Below are 23226 nucleotides of genomic sequence, written 5' to 3'. Positions count from 1 at the left end.
TTGTGCAATAGTTTTATATAAGAATGGGACCAGCAATCACTGATAATAACAACACACACACACACACACACACACACACACACACACACACACACACACACACACACACACACACACACAAGATTGATGACAACATGTACACCTAATAGTTTCTTCTTCAAGTGTCTGGAATAGCGACTATTTGGACTTATATGAGCTCACGAATAATGACATGCAGAGTAAACTGCTGCTTTCTACCAATAATAAGGGCTACTCTCCAACTTATCTGAATTTGACTTATCTGCACTTCAGCCTTGAAACCGTCCTGAAAAAGACAAGAATGGTTCTGGACCTGGCCCATGCTGGGGCCAATGGCCACAAATAAATGTGTCTGTACGGTCGACAACAATGTTGTAGTTGCAATCCACTTATTTGAGACATTAAGCATCACAGAGCTCTGGATTGGCTTTGGTTGTGGATAGAACTCATGGGACTGTTCGAGATCTCCAATGCTCCTGATCCACAGAAGTCACTGGCTTTGCCTCTCTTCCATGTGCTAATAGGATATGATATTACGTCAGCCTTCCTTGGCCATGGGGAAATGCCCTCACATTGGAGCCTGGGCAGATCAACTCTAATGATTATATAGAGCTTATCTCTCTCAGACAAGCCCTTTATCTGCATCTTCAGTCATCTCAATTCCCCATACATCTAGCCAGCTCATTTGTGCTTTCCACATCAGCATCTTCTTTAGCACATCCATGTGGTTGCAGTGACTGGCTAGTCTGCTATCGTGTCTGCATGGTTGTCTTATTCCTGACTTTCAGTATGGGGTACTCCACAACAGTAATAGGCTATATGCATATACGCCATTTTGTTCTACTTCCGGGTGTCTTTCGACTTCCTTCACAGGTGTTACCAATGATACTAATGAAGGGTCTGTTCCATTCTGGTCAAACAGAGTCAGGGTGCTGATATTGTGCATGTTGGCTCACTATGGAAACACTCTGCTACACCAGTGGGTCTCAAAGTGTCATTGAGTGGGTTCCAAATGTCCCCATACGGTGTGTAACTCTGACAGTACAAATGGAGGCAAATGGACCTGCAAGGGTCCATTTGATTCCATTTGTTGATTCCATTTGTACAGAGTTATGGGGGTCCTTGAAATTAAAGAACCACTGTACAATAAATCAAACAGACCCTTCATTAGTATCATCAGTAACACCTGTGAAGGAAGTCGAAAGACACACGGAAGTAGAACAAAATGGCGTATATGCATAGAGCCTATTAGTACATAAGTAACTAGGACAGAGTGGCTACTTATCAGTACCAGCCGCCAGGAGTCTATACGAGTTGGAGTGCAACACCTACTATCAGCTACAAGTACTTCTATTACCACACAGCTTGCCAGACCCAAGTCATGCTATTCATACGCTGAGTTAGAGATGCCCAGGATCGAAGCCATGATCTTGTGGCATTTTCACATATCTGCCATCATAGACATATGCAAATTAGGTGTCCAGAGATAAGTATTCCTAATGTTTCTAATAGTCAAACAACCTGATATAGACACCAAGTCTGCATTTGTAGATCATCTGGTTCAAAGTTTATAACAAAAAAATGTTTTCAGGTGGCGGCCATATTGGATTTGGCAACTATGTGACCCCGAAGGACACTGGCTTGGGTACCATAGCTAAATCATTAGAGCATGCCCTGGGCTACATCTGGGCAATATTTGGTGTTTTTAGACTGATTGGCGTGAAATATCCCTAAGGTGTAGACTATGGCTATTTTTCACAATATAAATTATATAAAAGTTGGTCCTTCACAATTGATCTTAAATCAGAATATTTCATTGTATTCCCCATGTATGAAAACATGACAAATTACATTTCAGTCAATTTTCTACATTGTTTAGTCAAACATATAAGTGTTTTATTATGTTTCATCATAGTGGTGGCCGCCATCTTTAAATGGACCATTTTGAGGGCTTAGCGGCCATTTTTGAACTTGACATACAGCAGATTTGGATTCAGCAGCCCTTAATTAATACCCCAAGAAAACATGTATGTCTTAAATTAACACGATTTGCACCTTTTCTGAAATCCAGCCTAGACTATTTAGGAAGGAACATTAACAATGAATCGGATACTGCAGAGAAAAAGGAGGAGAGGTTTAGAGAGAGAGATTTAGAGAGAGAGATTTAGACAGAGCGATTTAGACAGAGAGAGAGAGAGACAGATAGAAGAGAAGAGATGAGAGGAGATGCTGACATTCGCACTTTCTTCCAGAAAGCACTCCCAAGAGCAGCTCCTCTCCCAGAACTCATAAAGGGAAACTTTAAAAAGGACCGGTGTGAAAACCAGCCCCCGCTTAAAGGCTCTGGGAGCAGCAGAGAGAGAGAGCAGTCACAGTGCTTGGTTGAACAGGAGATGGTTGTTTTTGATTTCTGTTCATCAGAGCCCCGCTCCTGATCCCCCAGACAGTTTAAGGTCCCCAAATCCAATTTCGTGGGCCATAATCGGTGTGCCCTCCTCCGCCCCCGCTGCTTATCTGCTGATAACAGCTTGCATTTGTTCAGTGAAATTGTGTTTTATTATTAAAGCCGGTGAGAGGGGCTCCCGTCCCACTCACTGACAACTCTACAGCGGCTTCAGAGATCTCAGGGCCATAACGGGTCAGTAATATTAATCACTTAAGCCCGATATAATACTGTCGCGTCATGGCACAAATAGCCGCGTCGCATCGCCTGAGTGTGTAGATCCGCTATTTATCGGCAGGTGACACAAGCATAAGAAGCATTGCTTATGCAAAGGCGTGAAATGTCATTTGGAGAGCTTGTTATGTAGACAGATGCCAGGTCATTGTATTGATTTTTTGGATATTCTACGGCAGGGGTAGGCAACCTTAGGCACGGGTGCCAACATTGGCACATGCAGTGGAGGGTGATCGCTGGCACACTGGCAGAAGTGTGAGAGAGAGGATTTATATTTTAAAATCAAATATTGTTTTAAACGTGGTCAATTACATTAAGTCACCCAATTTTTTTTTTTAAAGATTTGTTTTTGGGCTTTTTATGCCTTTATTCGATAGGACAGTAGACTGACAGGAAATGGGGAGAGAGATGGGGAATGACATGTGGCAAAGGTCGTCCGGATCGGGAATCGAACCAGCGACGCCAGCAGGCATCGTAGCCTAGTATATGGTACGCGCCTTGACCACCAGGCCAGCGGGCGCCCCTAAGTCACCCAATTTGCAGCAAATTACATCCTGCACATAATTCTACATTCATTAAAACTCTTAACTTTGACTGGGGAGGGTGGAAAGCTCGCAATGGATTCAGAATCATGACAAACCCCTAGTTAGACCCCTCACATGCTACTTAAAGCAGATTTTTTTTCTAGGTATTTTCTTCCTGTCGCTGACTCGGGCACCCTAGCTAAATCATTAGAGCATGCCCTGGGCTACATCTGTGCAAAATTTGGCGCTTTTAGACTGATTTGCACGAAATGACCCATTTTATCCCCCTAAGGCCCCAGACCATTTGGTTGACTGGAGTTCCTCAGGGCTCTGTGTTAATGTATTTTCTGTTTTCTGTTACTGTGGGACGAAGGCTTTCACTGAAAATAGCCGATCGGCCGAGCTTGTCGATCTGCTAAGCTTTCCCCACAATGTTAATGTACAAAAACATACATTAAAGTAATTAAGCCTTATTTTATACGACGAGTAAATAATACGGTATGCTATTTTCAAATGTTGCCAAAATGACCAAGAAATTGTGATATTCGGCATAATGAGTAAAATTACGTTTTGGTACTTTAAGGACATTTTGACATCATTGATTTGCTTTTGTACCTTTCTTACTTTTTACACATTTTGAATACAGGACTTTTACTTGTAACAATATGTACTGTTACTTAGAGCAGTGGTTCTCAACCTGTGGGTCGGGACCCCAGGGGGTCACCAAATTATTTTGGGGGGTCCCCAGATGATTAGCTTAATGTGAAACATTGTTTTCGCACTCAACAGTAAACAAACCAACATACAGTATAAGTGTACAGGGGGTATCTGCACATTTCTAAAGTGACAATTTAAAGGGCCACTTCACCTCTGGGACAACCAGATCTTATTTTATTGTTGTTTGGTACACGATCAACACAATCCTGAGTAATTTTTTTGTGTTCAATCTGTTTCCTGAGATATTTTTGTATTTCAGCATGTACTAGTGATGCGTTTTGCATCATATGATGCAAAACGCATCACTGATGATGCAAAATACATCACTAGTCCTGCTGAAATACTAAAATATCTAAAAACACAGATTGAACACAAAAAATAACTCAGGATTTTGTTGATCGTGTCCTAACAACAATAAAATAAGATAAGGTTGTCCCAGAGGTGAAGTGGCCCTTTAAGAACCCAAATAAAAACTAGAAATACTGTTCCTTCGAAACAGTGTGGGCTCGCTTCCAACCCAACAAATAGGATACTGTACTGTACAGTACCTTACAGTATTGTACTGTACCTTACTGTACTGTACTGCACCTTACTGTACTGTACTGTACTGTACTGTACTGTACTGTAACTTACTGTACTTTACTGTACTCTACTGTACTGTACCATACTGTACTTTACTGTACTCTACTGTAACTTACTGTACTTTACCGTACTCTACTGTACTGTACCTTACTGTACTTTACTGTACTCTAATGTACCTTACTGTACTGTACTTTACTGTACTCTACTGTACCTTACTGTACTGTACCTTACTGTACTATACTATACTGTACTCTACTGTACCTTACTATACTGTACTTTACTGTACTCTGCTGTACTTTACTGTACTCTACTGTACTCTACTGTACCTTACTGTACTTTATTGTACTTTACTGTACTCTACTGTACTTTACTGTACTCTACTGTACCTTACTGTATTGTTTTGTACTTTACTGTACCTTACTGTACTGTATGTGTTCTAGAGGTGTATATTGAGTGCATATACTGTAGGTTAACAATCCCAGATCACATCTGTCCTCCACTATGTCTATAACCAAGGCGTTCTTCTATGTGGCCACTCCAGACTGAGGAGTGGAGCATGACTTTTATTGTGTTTGTGGATCTGATTTGAAAATGCATTGGTTGTGATATCTCCCTGACAACCAACAACAACCACTAATACGGCTGAGTGTCCCTGCGGGTTCTAGGATATATACTGTAAATCCCATTGCCCGGGATCCTAAAACCTTATTCTTTTTAAGTAAAATTTCTAAAACACTACAAAACATGTCTCAAAGACAAATACAAGCAAACGTCTCCACAGTAACACAGTAACAGTTGTTTGTGTGTGTGCGTGCGTGCGTGCGTGCGTGTGTGCGTGCGTGCGTGCGTGCGTGTGCGTGCACATTGTAGATCAACTTCATAGCAGTATTAAGTGGTCCATCTATGTTTTTTTATTAATAATAAAATCTGCAAAGTAACAAGTAACTGAAGCTGTCAAATGCTGTATTTATAGTAGAGTATAAGTAACAAAAATGGAAAGTAAAGTAAAAGTACCTCAAAATTGTACTGTAGTTACAAGTACTTGTATATACTTGAGTAAATGTACTTAGTTACTTTGCAGCACCACAGAACAGCCAATGACAGCCAAGCCTTTAATCACAGCTGTGTAATCAGTAGAGTGGAGAGGGACATTTATTTATAGTTTTAACTATAACTATAGTTTTATACATCACACAGCTTAGATATTTGGATCAAATCAGAGAGCAGACCTGTGTGAACGCAATGATATAAATAGCATATCTGAAGTGTGAACATTGCAGCCACAGCGACTTAACATAAACATGGGTCCCTTTCCTCTGTCTACACTCTGTCCCCACTCACTAAACCCATTGGAAATGCATTGGGTGCTTAAAGTTAAACATTTTTATTTTTTTATAATTATTCTACAAAACATTTCAAAACGAAAAATACACGCACACGTGTCCTCAGTAAGCTGAACACATAAAAATTTGAATGGTGTTGAAAGGTGTAAGCGTGTAGGAGATGAAAGTTTTGAGGAGATACTGACTAGTATAGAAATAAATAATGAAGATAACATACGTGTGCTCGCCTTCCAGGCGAGCCCACAATAAAAACATTGGCCATAGAGTCAAATATTAAAGGCAGAAATTGTGCAAACAGCCAATGCATTGTGAGCATGTAGATCTGCTATTTTCAAATAGAACTGTGTTATACAAAATCTAATGCCTCAACTCTTATAGTGCTCGTAGGGTGGGGGGGTCCCCAGTTAAAATATGATTATTTTGGGGCTGAAAAGGTTGAGAACCACTGACTTAAAGAAGAAAGAAAATAAAGAAATAAAGACATAAAGAAATAAAGAGAGAAAGAAAGAAAGAAAGAAAGAAAGAAAGAAAGAAAGAAAGAAAGAAAGAAAGAAAGAAAAGAATCTAAGCACACTGCAGAGGATGGACTCTTGGTGGGTGGGGCTTGTGAGCCATGAGAGCCAGGAGGGAGGGGAGGGGCCATCTCTCATCACCACGGCAACCATCCCCAGTTGCCCTCCTGGCCACTCCCACGGCACACCTGAAGTTGACGAGTGAGAGAATTAACCTTGTTTTGTCTTTTTTTTTCCATTCATAATATCATGTTGTCCATTATGCAAACAGACATGACACTCTATTAAAAGAAAACAACAGGTGTAGACTATTATCTTCCAGTAAAAACATGACATTTCGATCATAAAGACCATCACCAGACATGAAGAGACAGTGGAAAATAAATTTTTCTCGGTTTCACTTTCACATTAATGAATAATAAAAATGCTATAGCCTAATACACAATAAAATGGAAATAGCAAACTGCACACAGTGCCTAGGGCCGAGGAGCATACAGAATAAGAAAACTAGCATCAATGAAACTCATTTCTAGATGAATTACTTTAGATACCTTTTCACTTGCTTCTTCCCTTAACAGTTCTGACTCTCTGATTGACACATTAAGTGGCATGCAGGCAGATGAAAGCGATCGCGTCTCCAATGTGTTTTGAATGACAGGGACATTGCAGCATGTTTTATTCATGTCGGAGGGAGCATAGTACTGTGGCCTCTCTTGCACCTCGTCTTTTTATGTTCTGAGTACATTTTGATCAAATTTAAATGTGATGTCATAAAAAATATAAATTGTTTTTTAGATGGGGTTTCATCATCACCTATGGTTTTAAGGGAAATGGCACAAAAGCTAGCATAAAAGACATGAAATCTATTAGTAAGACGCCCTAAGGGTGAGAAGCGACCACTCCCTATAAGGGCGAGGTCGCAATCTCCATATGTGGGCATAACATCTCCATATAATTATGGGCATAAAAGGTACAAGGACGGAATTCATTTGCAAGTGTGACACATGTCGCGGTAACCACACTGGTAATCATGAGATTGACACAATATGTCCATATATGGGCATTCCCAGATATTGGCTTAATATTGATATCCATATACAGTATGGGCATAAAAGGGACAGAATTAATTTGCAAGTGTGTGGTTGCCTTAATATTTTCCAATATATTGAGAAAGATGGGAGCGTCTAGTATTTATCGTATGACTGTGTTTGTTGTTATGATGTTACTTCTGTGAGGTGACGTAGAACTAATTTTATTCTTTGAGACACACATGCAGGCCGCCGTTTTTTTTAAACATAGCTTTCACCACTGGATTGTACACTTAAACGTTATGTTAGTGTTTACTTTGGAGTGAGAAAACAATGTTTCAAATTAAGTTAATCATCTGGAGACCCCCCAAAATAATTTGGGGACCCCCGACCCACAGGTTGAGAACCACTGCACTACAGCAAGACAAGGTAAATCACGGCTGCTTGCCACTGTTTTTACATTTTTACTTCATTAGATCAATGCCACAGCGTTTGGACCAACAGAGGAGGCTTGTTGTTGATGCTCCCCTTAAGTCAGAACACACCAGTATTATAAGCTTCTGTTATCAATGTTCAACAAAGCTCTGGTAAGCTTCCTACTGTCCTCCCACTCCCTCTGTCACACGCACGCACGCACGCACGCACGCACGCACGCACGCACGCACGCACGCACACACACACACACACACACACACACACACACACACACACACACACACACACACACACACACACACACCGTACATGCACTGTCGGCCACACAGTCTCTCCACATTAAATAATAACTCCCTTTCTCTGTCACACATCCTTTGTGACAATGACAAGCAGCACAGATCCATGCTAATGAGACAACAAAACAGTGTCAATCAACATACTAGCAGCGTAGCTGCTGCTGGATGTGACACTTACTGTAATGTACTGTAGCAGGCCTACTAAAATTATAATGGTGGTGCACGCCTGTGTGTACAGGATGTGGGTGCGAATGAATTTAGTCTCCTTTGTATTCTGCTCTGACGTTAGAGCACAGAAAATATCTATTATACAGCATGAGCATACAAAGTGATGTCACCCTTATAAGTAATAGGTATGTAAGGATTTATCGCAAATCGAAACTGGTGACAATTTAAATCGATTTATAAAAAAATGCATTGCGATGCAAAACAGCAGAGGGAGCAATCGAGAAAGGACAAAAAGAAGAAATACAGGAATTGTATAAGAGAATTGACTTTGATAATAGAAAACACAGTAAAAAAAAGAGTAATTTCTGTGGAAAATAATTGTAAAAAACCTTATCGTGAACCTAGTATCGAGATTCGAGTGAATTATTACATGCCTAAAAAGCAATGATCGTAACTGTAACAATAATAACGATAAACGAAATAATGAAAAGCAGGAAAATAAAAGTGTAACTACAAAAAAAAAAAAAAAAAAACTTCGATGTGACTGAAGCTGGAGAAGGTTAAGCTTTCCCTCAGATAAAACTTGACCCGTTTCACGACGACAAGACAAGAGGCCTGGAGGAACACGAGGACTGATGAAGAGATGAAGAACAAAGCGGAGCAGAGAGACAGAGACTGATGAGGAGCACTGAGACAGAACAGCAGACGAATCAAAGGCAGGACGAGAAGATGGGACTGAAATATCTATCCAGACAACATGAAAGAGATGTCCATGTGTGGAGTTAGAACAACATGGAAAGAGACAGTATCTGGCGTGTGTGTGCGTGCATGTACAGTACATTCAACCACAGACTGGAAGAGGCATTCCTTCCTTCCTGCTAAAGTACACAACATCTTAACCCATTTAGGCCTAGAATTATTGAATGCTTTAACTATTGAAAAATAGCAGATATACAAGCTCACAGCGCGGCACCGAGTGTCGCGTTGTGAGCTTGTACATCTGCTATTTTTTTTTTTTCAAGTTGTGAAAATGTGTGCAAATCTTTGAATATAGCCTATGTATTTTTAAAGCGAACATTTGTAACTCAAATTTTGCTTCTGGGGGTGGTCCCTGGAACAAGATATTTTGAGATGGGGGTCCGTGGCCAAATAAATATCTGTTTGGGTGTCCTTCACATGAAAAGGTTTGAGAACCACTGACATAGTAGTCTCTCAATAACAGACTAACTGAGCTCCAGTTAAGTGAAAAGGACCTTTTTTTTGACGATGGCTAGCCAGATTGCTGACATAGAAACATAGGTTTTTCAAAAAACCTTAGAAGGATTCAAAATACACATATAGAATCGGGTCAAAATTCTAATTTCACGATTTTTCAAAAATAGCAGATCTACAAGCTCGCAGCGCGGCACTCGGTGCCGCACTGTGAGCTTGTTGCGACCGTCAGGTCGCAGTTTAGTATCAAAACCTCCACCGGCCGTCCGTCCGTCCGTCCGTCGGTCACACGTCACACGTCACACCTTTGCCCTGCTCATATCTACGCATCAGTATGACATCACACTGCTTGGTGTGTGCCGTCAGGGTCATTTGTGTACGGTGTGATGTCATACTGATGTCAGCAGTGTGATGTCATACTGATGTCAGCAGCTATGTCTCTATATATGGAGTTATATGTTGTTCGTGTCCAAATATGGGGCTTGTGAGGTCAGACTTAGTGAGATTCGTCGGTTATCTCCATATATGGAGGGAGAACCAGCTTATGAGCCGATGAGTTGTGTCAGAGTCGAGATCCTGCTTGCATCTAATCTATCGGTAGATAATGCCGGTCTTATATAAGGGTCATTTGTGTACGGTGTGATGTCATACTGATGTCAGCAGTGTGATGTCATACTGATGTCAGCTATGTCTCTATATATGGAGTTATATGTTGTTCGTGTCCAAATATGGGGCTTGTGAGGTCAGACTTAGTGAGATTCGTCAGTTATCTCCATATATGGAGGGATGTGTTGGTTATCTCCATATCTGGAGATTCAACCTTCAACGATTTTGACATCTTGTTACTAATCTGTCGGTAGATAATGCCGGTCTTATATAAGGGTCATTTGTGTACGGTGTGATGTCATACTGATGTCAGCAGTGTGACAGGAGATAAGCGACCAACGGTCGCTTATCTCCCGATTAGGGAGTCTTACTGGTATATCTGCTATTTTTCAATTGTTAAAGCATAAAATAATTGCGACCGTCAGGGAGCAGTTTACTATGAAAACCTCCACCGGCCGTCCGTCCGTCCGTCCGTCGGTCACACGTCACACGTCACACCTTTGCCCTGCTCATATCTCCGCATCAGTATGACATCACACCACATGTGTACACAAACCTTTGTGTACGTTGCTGTGGCAACAGTCTGTTGTTGCTGTTAGTGTACGTTAGCAACCACCTTAGCAACCATGGTTTTACCCTAGCAACCAACTGTTTACCCTAGCAACCAACTGTTTACCATAGCAACCATGTTTTTTTACCCTAGCAACCAACTGTTTACCATAGCAACCAGATACGCAGAGCAGGGATCTCCATATATGGGCATAAACAGGTGACATCACACTGATGTCAGATACTCAGAGCAGGGATTTCTCCATAATATATGGGCATAAAAGGGATTCTGTTAGGGATCTCCATATATGGGCATTCAAGGGATTCTGTTAGGGATCTCCATATATGGGCATAAAAGGGATTCTGTTAGGGATCTCCATATATGGGCATAAAAGGGATTCTGTTAGGGATCTCCATATATGGGCATACAAGGGATTCTGTTAGGGATCTCCATATATGGGCATAAAAGGGATTCTGTTAGGGATATCCATATATGGGCATAAAAGGGATTCTGTTAGGGATCTCCATATATGGGCATACAAGGGATTCTGTTAGGGATCTCCATATATGGGCATAAAAGGGATTCTGTTAGGGATCTCCATATATGGGCATAAAAGGGATTCTGTTAGGGATCTCCATATATGGGCATAAAAGGGATTCTGTTAGGGATCTCCATATATGGGCATAAAAGGGATTCTGTTAGGGATCTCCATATATGGGCATAAAAGGGATTCTGTTAGCTGTTAGTGATCTCCATATATGGGCATAAAAGGGATGCTGTTAGGGATCTCCATATATGGGCATAAAAGGGATTCTGTTAGGGATCTCCATATATGGGCATGAAAGGGATTCTGTTAGGGATCTCCATATATGGGCATAAAAGGGATTGTATCCCAGATGCCCTGTTAGGAGATCCACACTAACAGAATCCATATATGGTCCTACCGACAGCTGCTATAAGCCAACCCTGGCGATAAGGTCTGAGTCGAAGAAATGCTTCTTTCCTGGCAAGAATTGCCCCTTTATACTGTAGGGCTCGTTTGTGTATTGTATGACATCACGCCACATCATCGGCTGAGGACTGTGTGATGTCATCATATCTCCATATATGGAGACATAAGTTGCTCATGCCCAAATATGGGCTGGTGAGGTCAGACTTAGTGTGATGCGTAGGTTATCTCCATATATGGAGATTCAACTTCAATGAGTAACCATGGCAAACTGTCAACTGCCCGTATGTCTTGATAATTGGTAAAACAAACTTTTGGCCTATTTGTGGAGATAAGCGACCAACGGTCGCTTATCTCCCGATTAGGGAGTCTTACTGGTGATACACAATAATGTGTACCCGTTCTAAATGGGGATGCTATTATATAATACAGCTTGGTTACAAATTTACAAATGTAAACTGCTTGCGTTCATATTTGGAAGCCTCTGTAATGTCCATAAATCAGTTGTGAGAGCCCTGCAGATTGCAGGAATGCCCAATTAGCCAAGGGTTGATAAGGCATTGGCTAAATTCAGTTTGGTGTCTGTGATAATTTGTCACACTATGGAGGAGACAATTAATGCTCGCTTCCTGTTTCCGTGATCTGTAGGCCTATCCTGAAATACTTGTTAAAGCTTGTGCATCTGCTATTGTTTGTGTTCAAGAAGTTTCTGTTTTGTCAGCTCGGGTGGCTCAGCGGTAAAGTCCCTACCCACCACCACACAGGTTGTGGGTTTGAATCCACCGAGGCGCATCCGGCTTTGTCGAGCGTCTAATTTACGTTATTCCTGGCCCCGCCCCCGGCTTCCTGTTCATATCCTGAAAGAGGCGGAGGCTGAAAAAGCTGGCCTGAAAAACATCATTTGGTTTCCTGTTGTCCTTGCATTTAAGTGTCAGTAGTTGGCGTTCTGGGCTCTGGGCTCTGAATGTACCTGGGTTGCCATGTCTGCTTATAATAAGCAATTAATGTCTTTTAAAAAAATAGTATAGTTGCTTATTGGGCTTACTTTCTAATCTTTTCTTAAACCAGTGGTTCCCAAATCTTTTCATATCAAGGACCCCAGATTAACATATTTGTCCACAGTCGCAGACCCCCATCTGAAAATATGTGGTGCCAGGGACCGCCACACATTAAATGTTGTTAAAATGTTTCAAAAATATTCAAAATGTTTTTTCCCCCTCAATAGCTTTTAAATAGCAAAGCTCACAATATGTCGCAATGTGACACATTGTGAGCTTGCTGATCTGCTATTTTCAAATGTAAATGTAAAGTAGTAAAACTGAGCCTAGTTTCTTCTGTTGGGCTTATTTCTTTGGCAAAATCTGGCAACAGACAATTCCCTGTCACTTCCTTTCTTGGGAGGAAGTGAAAAGATGTTTTGCCCTCTGTAAAAGAAAATGGCAGCCTCCATAGAGAGGGCCAGGAATAACGTGAATACACAAAAACAATTTGGCCTGTGTTCGGGGGAGGCAAGCCGGGCGGAGAGGAGGGTGATATCGGTCATTGCACGTACTCCTACGGACTGGGGGGAGGCACCTGTCAGCGGGGAATGTTAGGTGGGAGGAGTAGGACGAAGGCCCTACGTCCTCCCGGTGGGGGCTCCTCACTGACAGGTGAGTCAGTAGGACAGCAGTGACAAAACATAAGTGTGTGTGGGGAGGAATTAAATGGCATAACGACTAAATTGAGGAGAAAAAGGGGGAACATTTTTATAAAATAAATGTTAAATCAAATGAAAAAAGCAAATGAGGCAAATGAAGATGTCTGCGTGAACTTGAGCATGACCTTTGCTTTTCTTCAGCACGTTCCTCAAGAGTTTGTTTTTCCCCCTAGACAGACACGACTCTGCTCTGATTAACATCCAGTTCACAGCAACACTGTGAGTGTTCATTGAACTCTGACAGGTACTCACAAAACACACCATGGGAGGTTAAGCAAAGTGCACATGCAGTTCAAAGAGAACTCTCTCTCTCTCTCTCTCTCTCTCTCTCTCTCTCTCTCTCTCTCTCTCTCTCTCTCTCTCTCTCTCGAATACATCTTTTTTGAAGAGGAATATGAATATAACATGAAAGGAGTACTGTCGGGCAGAAACCTTGTATCTCCACATTCCATGTTTTTGATGAATCTATCATGGTTAAAATGGAGTTTGAAGTTACAATGGGTTTGTATAGGAATGGGCCCTGGATGGTGGTGCCTATATATCTAAATATTGAATCAAGAAAATTAAAAACTGTTCAGGATGTTCACAAAAGCCTGATTAGACAATAAAATTACCAAACGTTTTTTTTTTTTTTTTTTTTTAAGTGGAATATCCTTTTAAGTGTGTCTGTGGTTGTTACAAATACTGATCCAATGAAATATATTAAAGGGATAGTTCTTTTAAATCGATTTCCCACCCGATGGAGACTTGATGAATCCATGGACATTTATTTGTTTTTGTCACATTCCTAAGCCAATAAATGATGACCGGCAAAAAGCGACTTGGACTCCTCATGCATGGAAGGAAGCATGAGGTCAGTCCATTGCTCTCCCCAGGTTGGCAGAGGGAGTGTAGCGGCCAGGATTACATTAGATAATTGACACTGGGTGAAAAATGGGTTACAAAATTGTGGGATAAAAAAAAATATATATATATATTGACTGAGGAATGCAACAAAAACAAACAAACAAAACAAAAAACTCTCCACGAAATCACGGCTCCATGGAAATCAATAGAAAACAAGTAATGTTTGGGTGAACTATCCCTTTAGCAGGAGCTTTCGACTATAACCACATTGGATCCATCAGAACACATGTAGGGTCTTTTCTTTTTGGACTGTTTTGGACATACAGAAGGTTTCCACGCGACAGAAAAAACGTTACATAACGTCCAGCCGTCGCCCAGGGTCCCTCAGGCAGAGAACAGGCGTCACAGGAGGCAGGCAGGCAGGCAGTGAGAGATAGAGCAGCAGGCAAGATCTTAAAAGGAAGGTGCTGCTGTTCTAATGTTTTGACTAACAGTCGCAAATTCCCTTTAAATCCAGTCTGCTGGGTGTTCTGTGCCTTTAGGCTGCTGCTCCCATGGAGGAGAGGAGAGGAGAGGAGAGGAGAGGAGAGGAGAGGAGAGGAAAGGAAAGGAAAGGAAAGGAAAGGAAAGGAGGCTGCTGTTGAGGAGTTGGGGGAAAAAGTAGTTATAGGTGACCGTTCTTTGAAGCAGTGGTGGAAAAAGCACTCAAATTTTCCTACTTAAATGCCCGCTGACACGCCCCGAAATTATAATATTATGATACAGTAGGTCACATTGACTCATATCTTAAGATGACTTTTTAAAGTGACAGTACCCCTTTAAGTAAAAGTACCAATACTGCAACATTGAAATACTCTGTTACTCTGTCAAGTAAAAGTCCGGAATTCACAATTTACTTGAGTAAAAGTATGAAAGTGTTGGCATCAAAATGTACTTAAAGTACCAAAAGTAAAAGTACAAAATGTTTGAAAATAGCTGATCTATAAGCTTGTAGATCGGTTATTTTCGAATAGCCTAGGTATGAAATAGGGCTAAAGTGGTTTATGTAGGTTTTATAATATTATAATTTACATCTGCAAAGAAACTAGTAACTAAAGTGTTCAAATCAATGTAGTGGAGTAAAAGTACAATATTTTGATCCGAGATGTAGTGGAGTAGAAGTAAAAGTATTGGATATTGGAAGTACTCAAGGAAAGTACAAATAGAGGGTATGCTCTTGCATAAAGTGAATGCCAAATCGAGTGGCAAAGTGAGTTTAACATTGTTTAATGTTGTTTAATGCAATCAGATAGGACTTTTCTGTTTGGATGTATGGGCCGCCAAGGCCAGAAAGTATTTTTTTGCCACTCAGTAGGCGTTCTCGCATAACTTCAGGGTATGATGATTATGTCACGAGCTTACCCTCTATACCTCAAAATTGTACTTAAGTAAATGTACTAAGTACTTTACACCCCTGCTTTGAAGGTATAAATACCTCAAAATTGTACTCAAGTACAGTACCTGAGTAAAAGTGAGTTACTTTTCACCCCTGGATAGAAGATAGACTTGAGACAAGACAGTTGACACAGCTAGTGCCACTTCTGAGTATAACCAGGTCCTTAAATGACTCCCTGCAGAAGACCACACAGTATCAAATCCTCAGTGAATGTGTATAATTGGAAGAAGCTCTCATTTCAAGCTCATAAAACAGCGTTAAATTAACCATTGTGGATTTTACTGTGCAGCTTGACAGCTTCTTCAAAGCATTCCATCTTGTCTGTCTTTTAAGCTTCAGGGATAAAGGCTGCCCCAGACAGCGAGAGTACACTTGTTGTACACAGACAGGGTTGAACAGTTACAATAGGATTGGCTTTCAAAATAGTCCATGCATCTCTGCCCTCAATACCCCCAATACCTGCATACAGTATCTGACAAAATACCTAAAAATAATTATAGCGACACCCACAGCCACAATACTCGAGGGAGCATAAACAACGATCTGGCAACACCCACCCATAAAACAAACATGGGTAAATTCTCCTTCTACAGCAGGGGTTTTCAAAGTGGGTGACGGGGCACCCTGGGGTGCCGTGACGGCAGTCCAGGTGTGCCGCGAGATAATTTGATAATATTTTGGCATTTATTTGGACAATTTCTTTGGACACAAAAATTTTGTATCATTTTAAACTTGAAGTACAAAGTTATTTTCTGTCAGTTCTAACCAAAAAATATCTCAACGTTTTCCTCGCAAACATAATCACTAAAATATCATCACTGTGGGGCAGAAACCTCCAAGTTTCAAATGTGTACGTCTTTTGGTAAAGCAAAGCCCTGCTTCATCATAAAATACTGTTGCACAAAACTAGTGAAAACTGAACTGAACAGCCGATCTACAAGCACACAACGCCTCGCAATGCGAGGCGATGTGTGCTTGTAGATCTGCTGTTTTCACTAGTTTAGTACATTTTATAGATGAGAAATACAAAACGAACAGTTTTGGACATACAAGGTTTCCACCTGACAATGATGATATGCTATAAATATAAGGTGCTGGGAGTGAAAATTATAATGTAGGGGTGCCTCGGATTAAAAAAATATTTATGGGGTGCCCTGAGACAAAAAAGTTTGGGAACCCCTGTTCTACAGCACTGTCACCCAAGTGTGGAATTCTTCCATCCATTCTTTTGCCACTCAGTATTGACCGCCCCTCCCCTCCCTCCTCCATCCTTACATTGACGATGGCCTCCTTGGTTTGGGCCATGTCCGATATGACCCCGTCTGTGATGATGAGGAGCACGAAGTACTGAGAGCCATCCTGTACTGCTGCTGCATACCTGTACACACACACACACACACACACACACACACACACACACACACACACACACACACACACACACACACACACACACACATGCACACGCATGCACGCACAGAGAGAGAGAGAGAGACCCACAGTGTTAATTTAGTCGACTAAAACCTTCATCGACTACTTTTCAGAAGACTAAAATAGTAATAGTACCAAAACTAAATAGAATTTTAATTCAAAAGACTATGCCTAAGTGAATCAAAATTTGCCGTCAAACTTAACACCAGAATTCCATTGTATCTCTCTAGGTCGTCCTCAGACGAGCCTTCCATCGTCACTTCCAGTCATCCCGGTTCTCCATACAGCCAGCTCGTTGGTGCTTTGCGCTCCTGTGTCTTTCTTGAGTACATCCACATTCTGCAAGTCTCATTCTCCTGGCTGCTAATTTATCGCTCACTCTTAATATTCCAGCATACAGATTCTTGTTGGTAACATGTGTAGTCTTGCTGATGTTGAGCACTACACAACATTCTGGTGTAGCACCCGTCTAGAGACTTTGTATGCACACATATACAGTATATGCACACAGAAAACAGCACTGACACGCATCAAGATAATGAATAAACAGACATAAAGCCTGTTTACACACCGTCTGATTCATTGTTGTGTTCAATAACCTTTATGTTCTCTGCTCTGTCTCTGGTCAACGATATGCACATGCTAAGCGGCTAAAGGCTAATACATTGATATCGATAAAGCCTTTCACCACATTCTTTGTTATAGTGACCAAATAAAACACAAAAACAAAAAGCCTTCGCCGGTTCTGTGAGATGTATGTGTGCTACATTATACCGCCTGTTCTCTCCTTTCAAAAAGAAAGTCCCTGTCATAATAGCGGCGCAAATTATTTATCACATGTGACATTTTGTTATTGCCACAGAGGGACAAGCAAGCGTGATCAGATACGGAACAGTTTTGATGTGACCAAATAACAAGTGACAGGGAGACCAAGTGGGTTTAGTTGGGGGGTCATGGGAGGACGCTATAGGCAGAAATTGGGATTGTCAGTGCGTGACATTTTTGGTGTCGGCATGGAGCAACATTCTCTCAGAGTTGAATTGATGTTTTGGAGATTATAATCCCCGTGCCAACCCCGAACAACCCACCCACACACATGTAAGTTGAGGCCAAATAGGAAGAGACAGTTCATATGAATGAAGAGAGCAGGGACGTGCTGGCCATTGGGAAAAGCGGGACAACTCCCGAACGGCCGGTTCATTCCTGGCCGGTCCAGGCCGGCCATTAGGGAAAACATAAAAATAAAATGTCTGCATTCGTTCCATTTTGGGGGCTGGGCGGCCAACAAAGTAAATCGTCACTGTCGGGCAGAAACTTTGTATCTCCAATTTTCAAATTTGTAGATTTTTTTTCGCAAAGCAAAACCCTGCTTCATCAACCAAGGCCGTTGCACAAAAGCAGTGAAAACAGCAGATCTGCGGTGCGAGGAGTTGTGTGCTCGTAGATCGTCTGTTTTCACAAGTTTAAATCATTTTTTAAAATGATAATACAAAACAAACGGTTTTTGACATACAAGGTTTCCACCCGACAACGACAAAATATAACTCATGTACAGTAATTGGCCCACTGGCTTGTCACTTGTCATGATCTGAAATGGCAAATCTTTGAGTAGCAGCAGCGCTATAGAGAGAGAGATCTCTCTCTATAGCGCACAATGAAGGCCTTTCCAACTCTTTTTCCCGGGCTGAATCAGGGCCCCAGCATGTCCCTGCTTCAACGCCTTGGTTCAGCTGCTCGCACTAGAATGAGGTCGGCGAAGCCGGCCAAACTTCAAGTATTCTATGTTTTTGACTATGAGGCTAAATCTCATCAAATGATTGTCCGTGGCTCAAATGCCGAATAAATAACGGGCCTTGGTACGAGAAAAGGTTGAAAACTAAAAGTATGGCATTAATAAAAAAAAAAGAAAAGTTCCATGGAGATACAAGGTTTGTGTGATGTGTCATAGCATGTTATGTTGCAGCCCACGGGCCTCAGACCCTATTCTGTTGTTTGGTTCCGCCAGCTAATAAGCTGCAATCTAACAACAGCTGCCACCCCGTCTCAGCTCATAACCACGCATTTTTGTCACTTCCGATTTACCGCTTCCTACCAGCAGAGATATAATGTCGCCTCTGTCGGGGGGGAGGAAACCTCATTATGTCCAAAAGCTGTTACTTTTCAGGATTCAAATTCAAAAGCATAAAAAGTAGCAGATATACAAGCTACAAATGCGCCTTTTGATGCTTAGGTTGTGTGATGCTGTAGTATGATGAAGTAGGGGCGTTAATTTACTGGCTGCTACTCTCCCTCTGCCAACCTGGGGAGAGTCCCGAACTGAGCTCATGCTTCCTTCAATGCATGAGGAGTGAGGAAGCCGCTTCTTATCACCTGACAGGGGGGGGTTCCCCTGGTAGGACGCAGCGTGTGGAAGGAACACGTTATTCCAACCAGTTCCTTTCCCCTCCATCAGGTGCCCCGGCTGGCCAGGGGGAGGCAGTATAGAAACCAGGATTACTGCATGTTTTTTTTGTGAGGGTACCTACCCAAGGGGACATGGGGAGAACATGCAAACTCCACACAGAAAGGCCCTTTCGCCAACCCACTTAGAGGATGGGCACTAACGCGGAGGAGAAAGCACACCCACATAGGGGTATAACAATGTAGTAACTGAATCGAAAAATCGATTTTAATTTGCAATGATCTACTATATCGTTTGCAAAAGCAAAATATCGCACCGTTCTGGCTTTGTATCATATTGTATCGTTTTAAAATGCGGTAATCGGTATTGAATCGTTTTGCAATGCAAATAATTGATTAAATGGAATTAAATGGCGTTTACTTCCATAATAATAGATTTTTTACACGTTTTACACAGATTTAATTTCTTTGCTAAATAGTTACTATATCGATTTTAAATCATTGAATCGAATCGTATCACCATGAATGAACCAATATTGTCCATGTATCCTATCGTCAACCATATCGTGATATGTATCATATCGCTGTTAAAATGCTTCGTTACACCCCTACAACCACAGCATCCCGGCGGGAATCAAACCCGGGCCCTTCTAGGTGTGAGGCGACAGCGCTACCGACAGCACCACCGTGCCCCCTTCAACAGGCATGTGCACACATAGACATCAAAGTGGCTTGAGCCCCTGCCCTTTTACCCGCCTGTTAAAAGTGCCCTCTCCAGACCATGAATGCAGTTTTGAGCATGGTGAAAGAAATGCAAATGCCCTCTTTCAATGCCATATCTGAAGGCAGCATTCAAGAGAATTGCCTTGACCAAACTCTCCTGAACTTGAATGCAGCATGTCGAAAGAATTGCCCTCTCTGTGTAGAAATCCATGCTGTACGCCACATCTCCAGTAGTCACTTGATTATACTTAGTTCAGTGTGGTATGAAGTACTGAAAATAGCCGACCTCTAAGCTCACAACGCGTCGCAGTGTGACGCGTTGTGAGCTTGGAGGTCTGCTATTTTCAATATTTTCACCAAAGGCCCTTTTAGAAATTTCAGCCCCTGCCTCTCTAACATTCTCTGCATGTCACTGCACTTCGATATGCTCCTTCTAACAACTGAGACACAAATGAAGGGAGCAGCCGTGATGGAAGGACTGGGTTTGGTGGAAGAAAGGAATTAAATTTCATGTCACCGAGGCCACAGACAGCAGTGACCAATGTCACTGTCTGGGTTTCAGTTTCATTTTATGCTTGACTCTTGAAGGGCAGACAGTCAGTGATAGCCGGTGTGTGTGTGTGTGTGTGTGTGTGTGTGTGTGTGTGTGTGTGTGTGTGTGTGTGTGTGTGTGTGTGTGTGTGTGTGTGTGTGTGTGTGTGTGGCCAAACAGTTAGGTACTGCTCAGTATAAGAAGCCGCTCAATTTGGAGGAGGCATTGCTTCCTTCCTATCCATGATTTGTCTGCTTTGTCTGACAATTACAGTGAAGTACTGTACTGTATGTCAACTATACGGTATATTGTATGTAACATTACAATGTTCTGCCGTCTATGCACCTTGTAACTGGCTGTTGTAACTGACTGCACTGGCAGTGTATGTCCTTTGTACCAGGCATTCTTGTACTTCTGTTTATGTGGGGCTAAATGTAAATTCCCAGCGAAATCTTTCTCATTTAAACACATACTGTCTCATTTTATACACTAATACAGTCAATCAATCAATCAATCAATCAATCAATCAATCAATCAATCAATCAATCAATTAAAACAGGAAAATCTTGATAGTCCGACGTCCCATTAATCCGATTTAGGGTTAGGGTTAGGGTTAGAACCCGTGTTCTAATGACGGTTTCTCTACCCCTGAGCCAATGCCACCCCCAGTCATAGTTTTACTGAGGTTATAGGGTTAAGGTTAAGGTTAGATATCGTCGGACTAAAACTCCTCACTGTCAGGTGAATGGAAGCGGCCGGTGACTCAGTGTATATCGGAGGAGACGTGCTCGTCTGACACCCTCATACATGACCTCATACATGTAGGGGTTGGCAGTGATTGACACACACACAAAATGTGGGGGGAAAATGTTGAATTTGGAGGGGGGAAAAGTAAAAATAAAAACAGATTGTTGCCATCATCACCTGGCAACGTGGTTGACTACGGGCGCGAAGTTGGTTGGCCCGTACAGCTGGACAGTCTTCAGACTCTGGTGGTACGCTTCCAAGATGCCCTCGATGCCGTTGCAGTAAGGGTTCTCTGTGTTACCGTTCTGAAGATCGCAGAAAACCATGCAAACAGATTAGGAGGAAATGTGTGGCACACCCTCGAGTGCAATATTGCGATTATACAACTGTTGCCCTTAAAAAAAAAAGTCAACTTAATTTCAGATATTCTTAATTAAGATATTCGATAAAATGTGTAATTTTTTAATGCCACATTTAGCTACTATGTCCCTGAACTCCACATGAAAACTGCTAGCCTAGCCGCTAGCATAGTGGTGGGACAGGCAGCTTTTTTTTTTGCTGAATGAATATAATCACGGTCACATGATTGTTTCAACCAATCAGATTGCTTCGTTTTAGATTTTTTTTAAGGCATAGGATCATGATCAACATTTCGTTCTGTGCTGATTGTGGGTAACAAACAGGACCAGTTGTGCAATATCCGTTGTATCAGTCTGTGATGTCAGTACTATGACGTCAGCATACAGACAGACAGCCATGGTGGCGACACTGTTTATTATCAGTGATGTCATGTCAGCATGCTCATCTGAAAATTTGGGCATTCATCTCCAAATATGGGCATTGTTTCAGCATGCAGTGGCGACACTGTATAGTATCAGTGATGCAGTATGCAGACAGATGGTCAGACGGCGGACGGCAGACGGACGAACAGACATTCGCTAAATGAATAGTTGATAAATGACCACTGAATCAGAGGCCACAGATCCATAAATCAATAAGACACCTTCATGCTATTGAAACAAATAGCAAAAAGGTCAATAAGACACCTTCATACTATTGAAACAAATAGCAAAAAGGTCAATAAGACACCTATTGAAACCAATAGCAGAACGGTCATGCACACTCACCAAGGGGAACTCATGTGACACTAGGGCATTCACCAACTATTCGAATATTCGAATACCAAAGTAACTATTCGACGTTGTTCACCGAAGTCGAATATTCGCTTATTTTTATTTTTGTATTGTTTTCCCCAAAATAAACATATTTGAACTGGGGACCCCCACCCTGACAAGCACTTGGAATTGTAGGAATTACATTTAATGTGACTCGTTTCCGCAGAAAAATATAGTGAAAATAGCAGATCTACATGCTCACAACACCTCGCGTTGCGAGGCGTTGTGAGCATGTAATGTAGATCGGCTATTTTCACAATGTTCACCTCTTGCTTACTTAACATTTAACAGTTTGGCCAGTCCTGTCGACTACTCGAATACTTTGAGGTCGAATAATTCAAATACTAAAAATCATTATTCATGAATGCCCTATGTGACACCCGTCCATATACTCACCAAGTGGAACTCATGTGACACCCGTCCATACACTCACCAAGTGGAACTCATGTGACACCCGTCCATACACTCACCAAGTGGAACTCATGTGACACCCGTCCATACACTCACCAAGGGGAACTCATGTGACACCCGTCCATACACTCACCAAGGGGAACTCATGTGACACCCGTCCATACACTCACCAAGTGGAACTCATGTGACACCCGTCCATACACTCACCAA

At 41.8% G+C, this 23226-nt stretch overlaps 1 protein-coding gene across 1 annotated transcript in view; it reads right to left on the bottom strand.

Annotated features, from left to right (window-relative positions):
* Positions 1 to 23226, bottom strand: part of LOC308286997 (copine-8-like) — a gene marked incomplete at both ends in the record, with an annotated part of 66778 nt that overhangs the window by 6793 nt on the left and 36759 nt on the right. The window contains 2 exons of the mRNA XM_080728118.1: positions 16873 to 16975; positions 21608 to 21735. Coding sequence (XP_080584244.1) covers positions 16873 to 16975; positions 21608 to 21735 — 231 coding nt within the window. The remainder of the gene's footprint in view (positions 1 to 16872; positions 16976 to 21607; positions 21736 to 23226) is intronic.

Source organism: Nannobrachium achirus, assembly GCF_963921795.1.
Source record: "Nannobrachium achirus genome assembly, chromosome: 6".
NCBI classification, from domain to species: domain Eukaryota; kingdom Metazoa; phylum Chordata; class Actinopteri; order Myctophiformes; family Myctophidae; genus Nannobrachium; species Nannobrachium achirus.
This window is presented reverse-complemented; position numbering and strand designations above follow the sequence as displayed.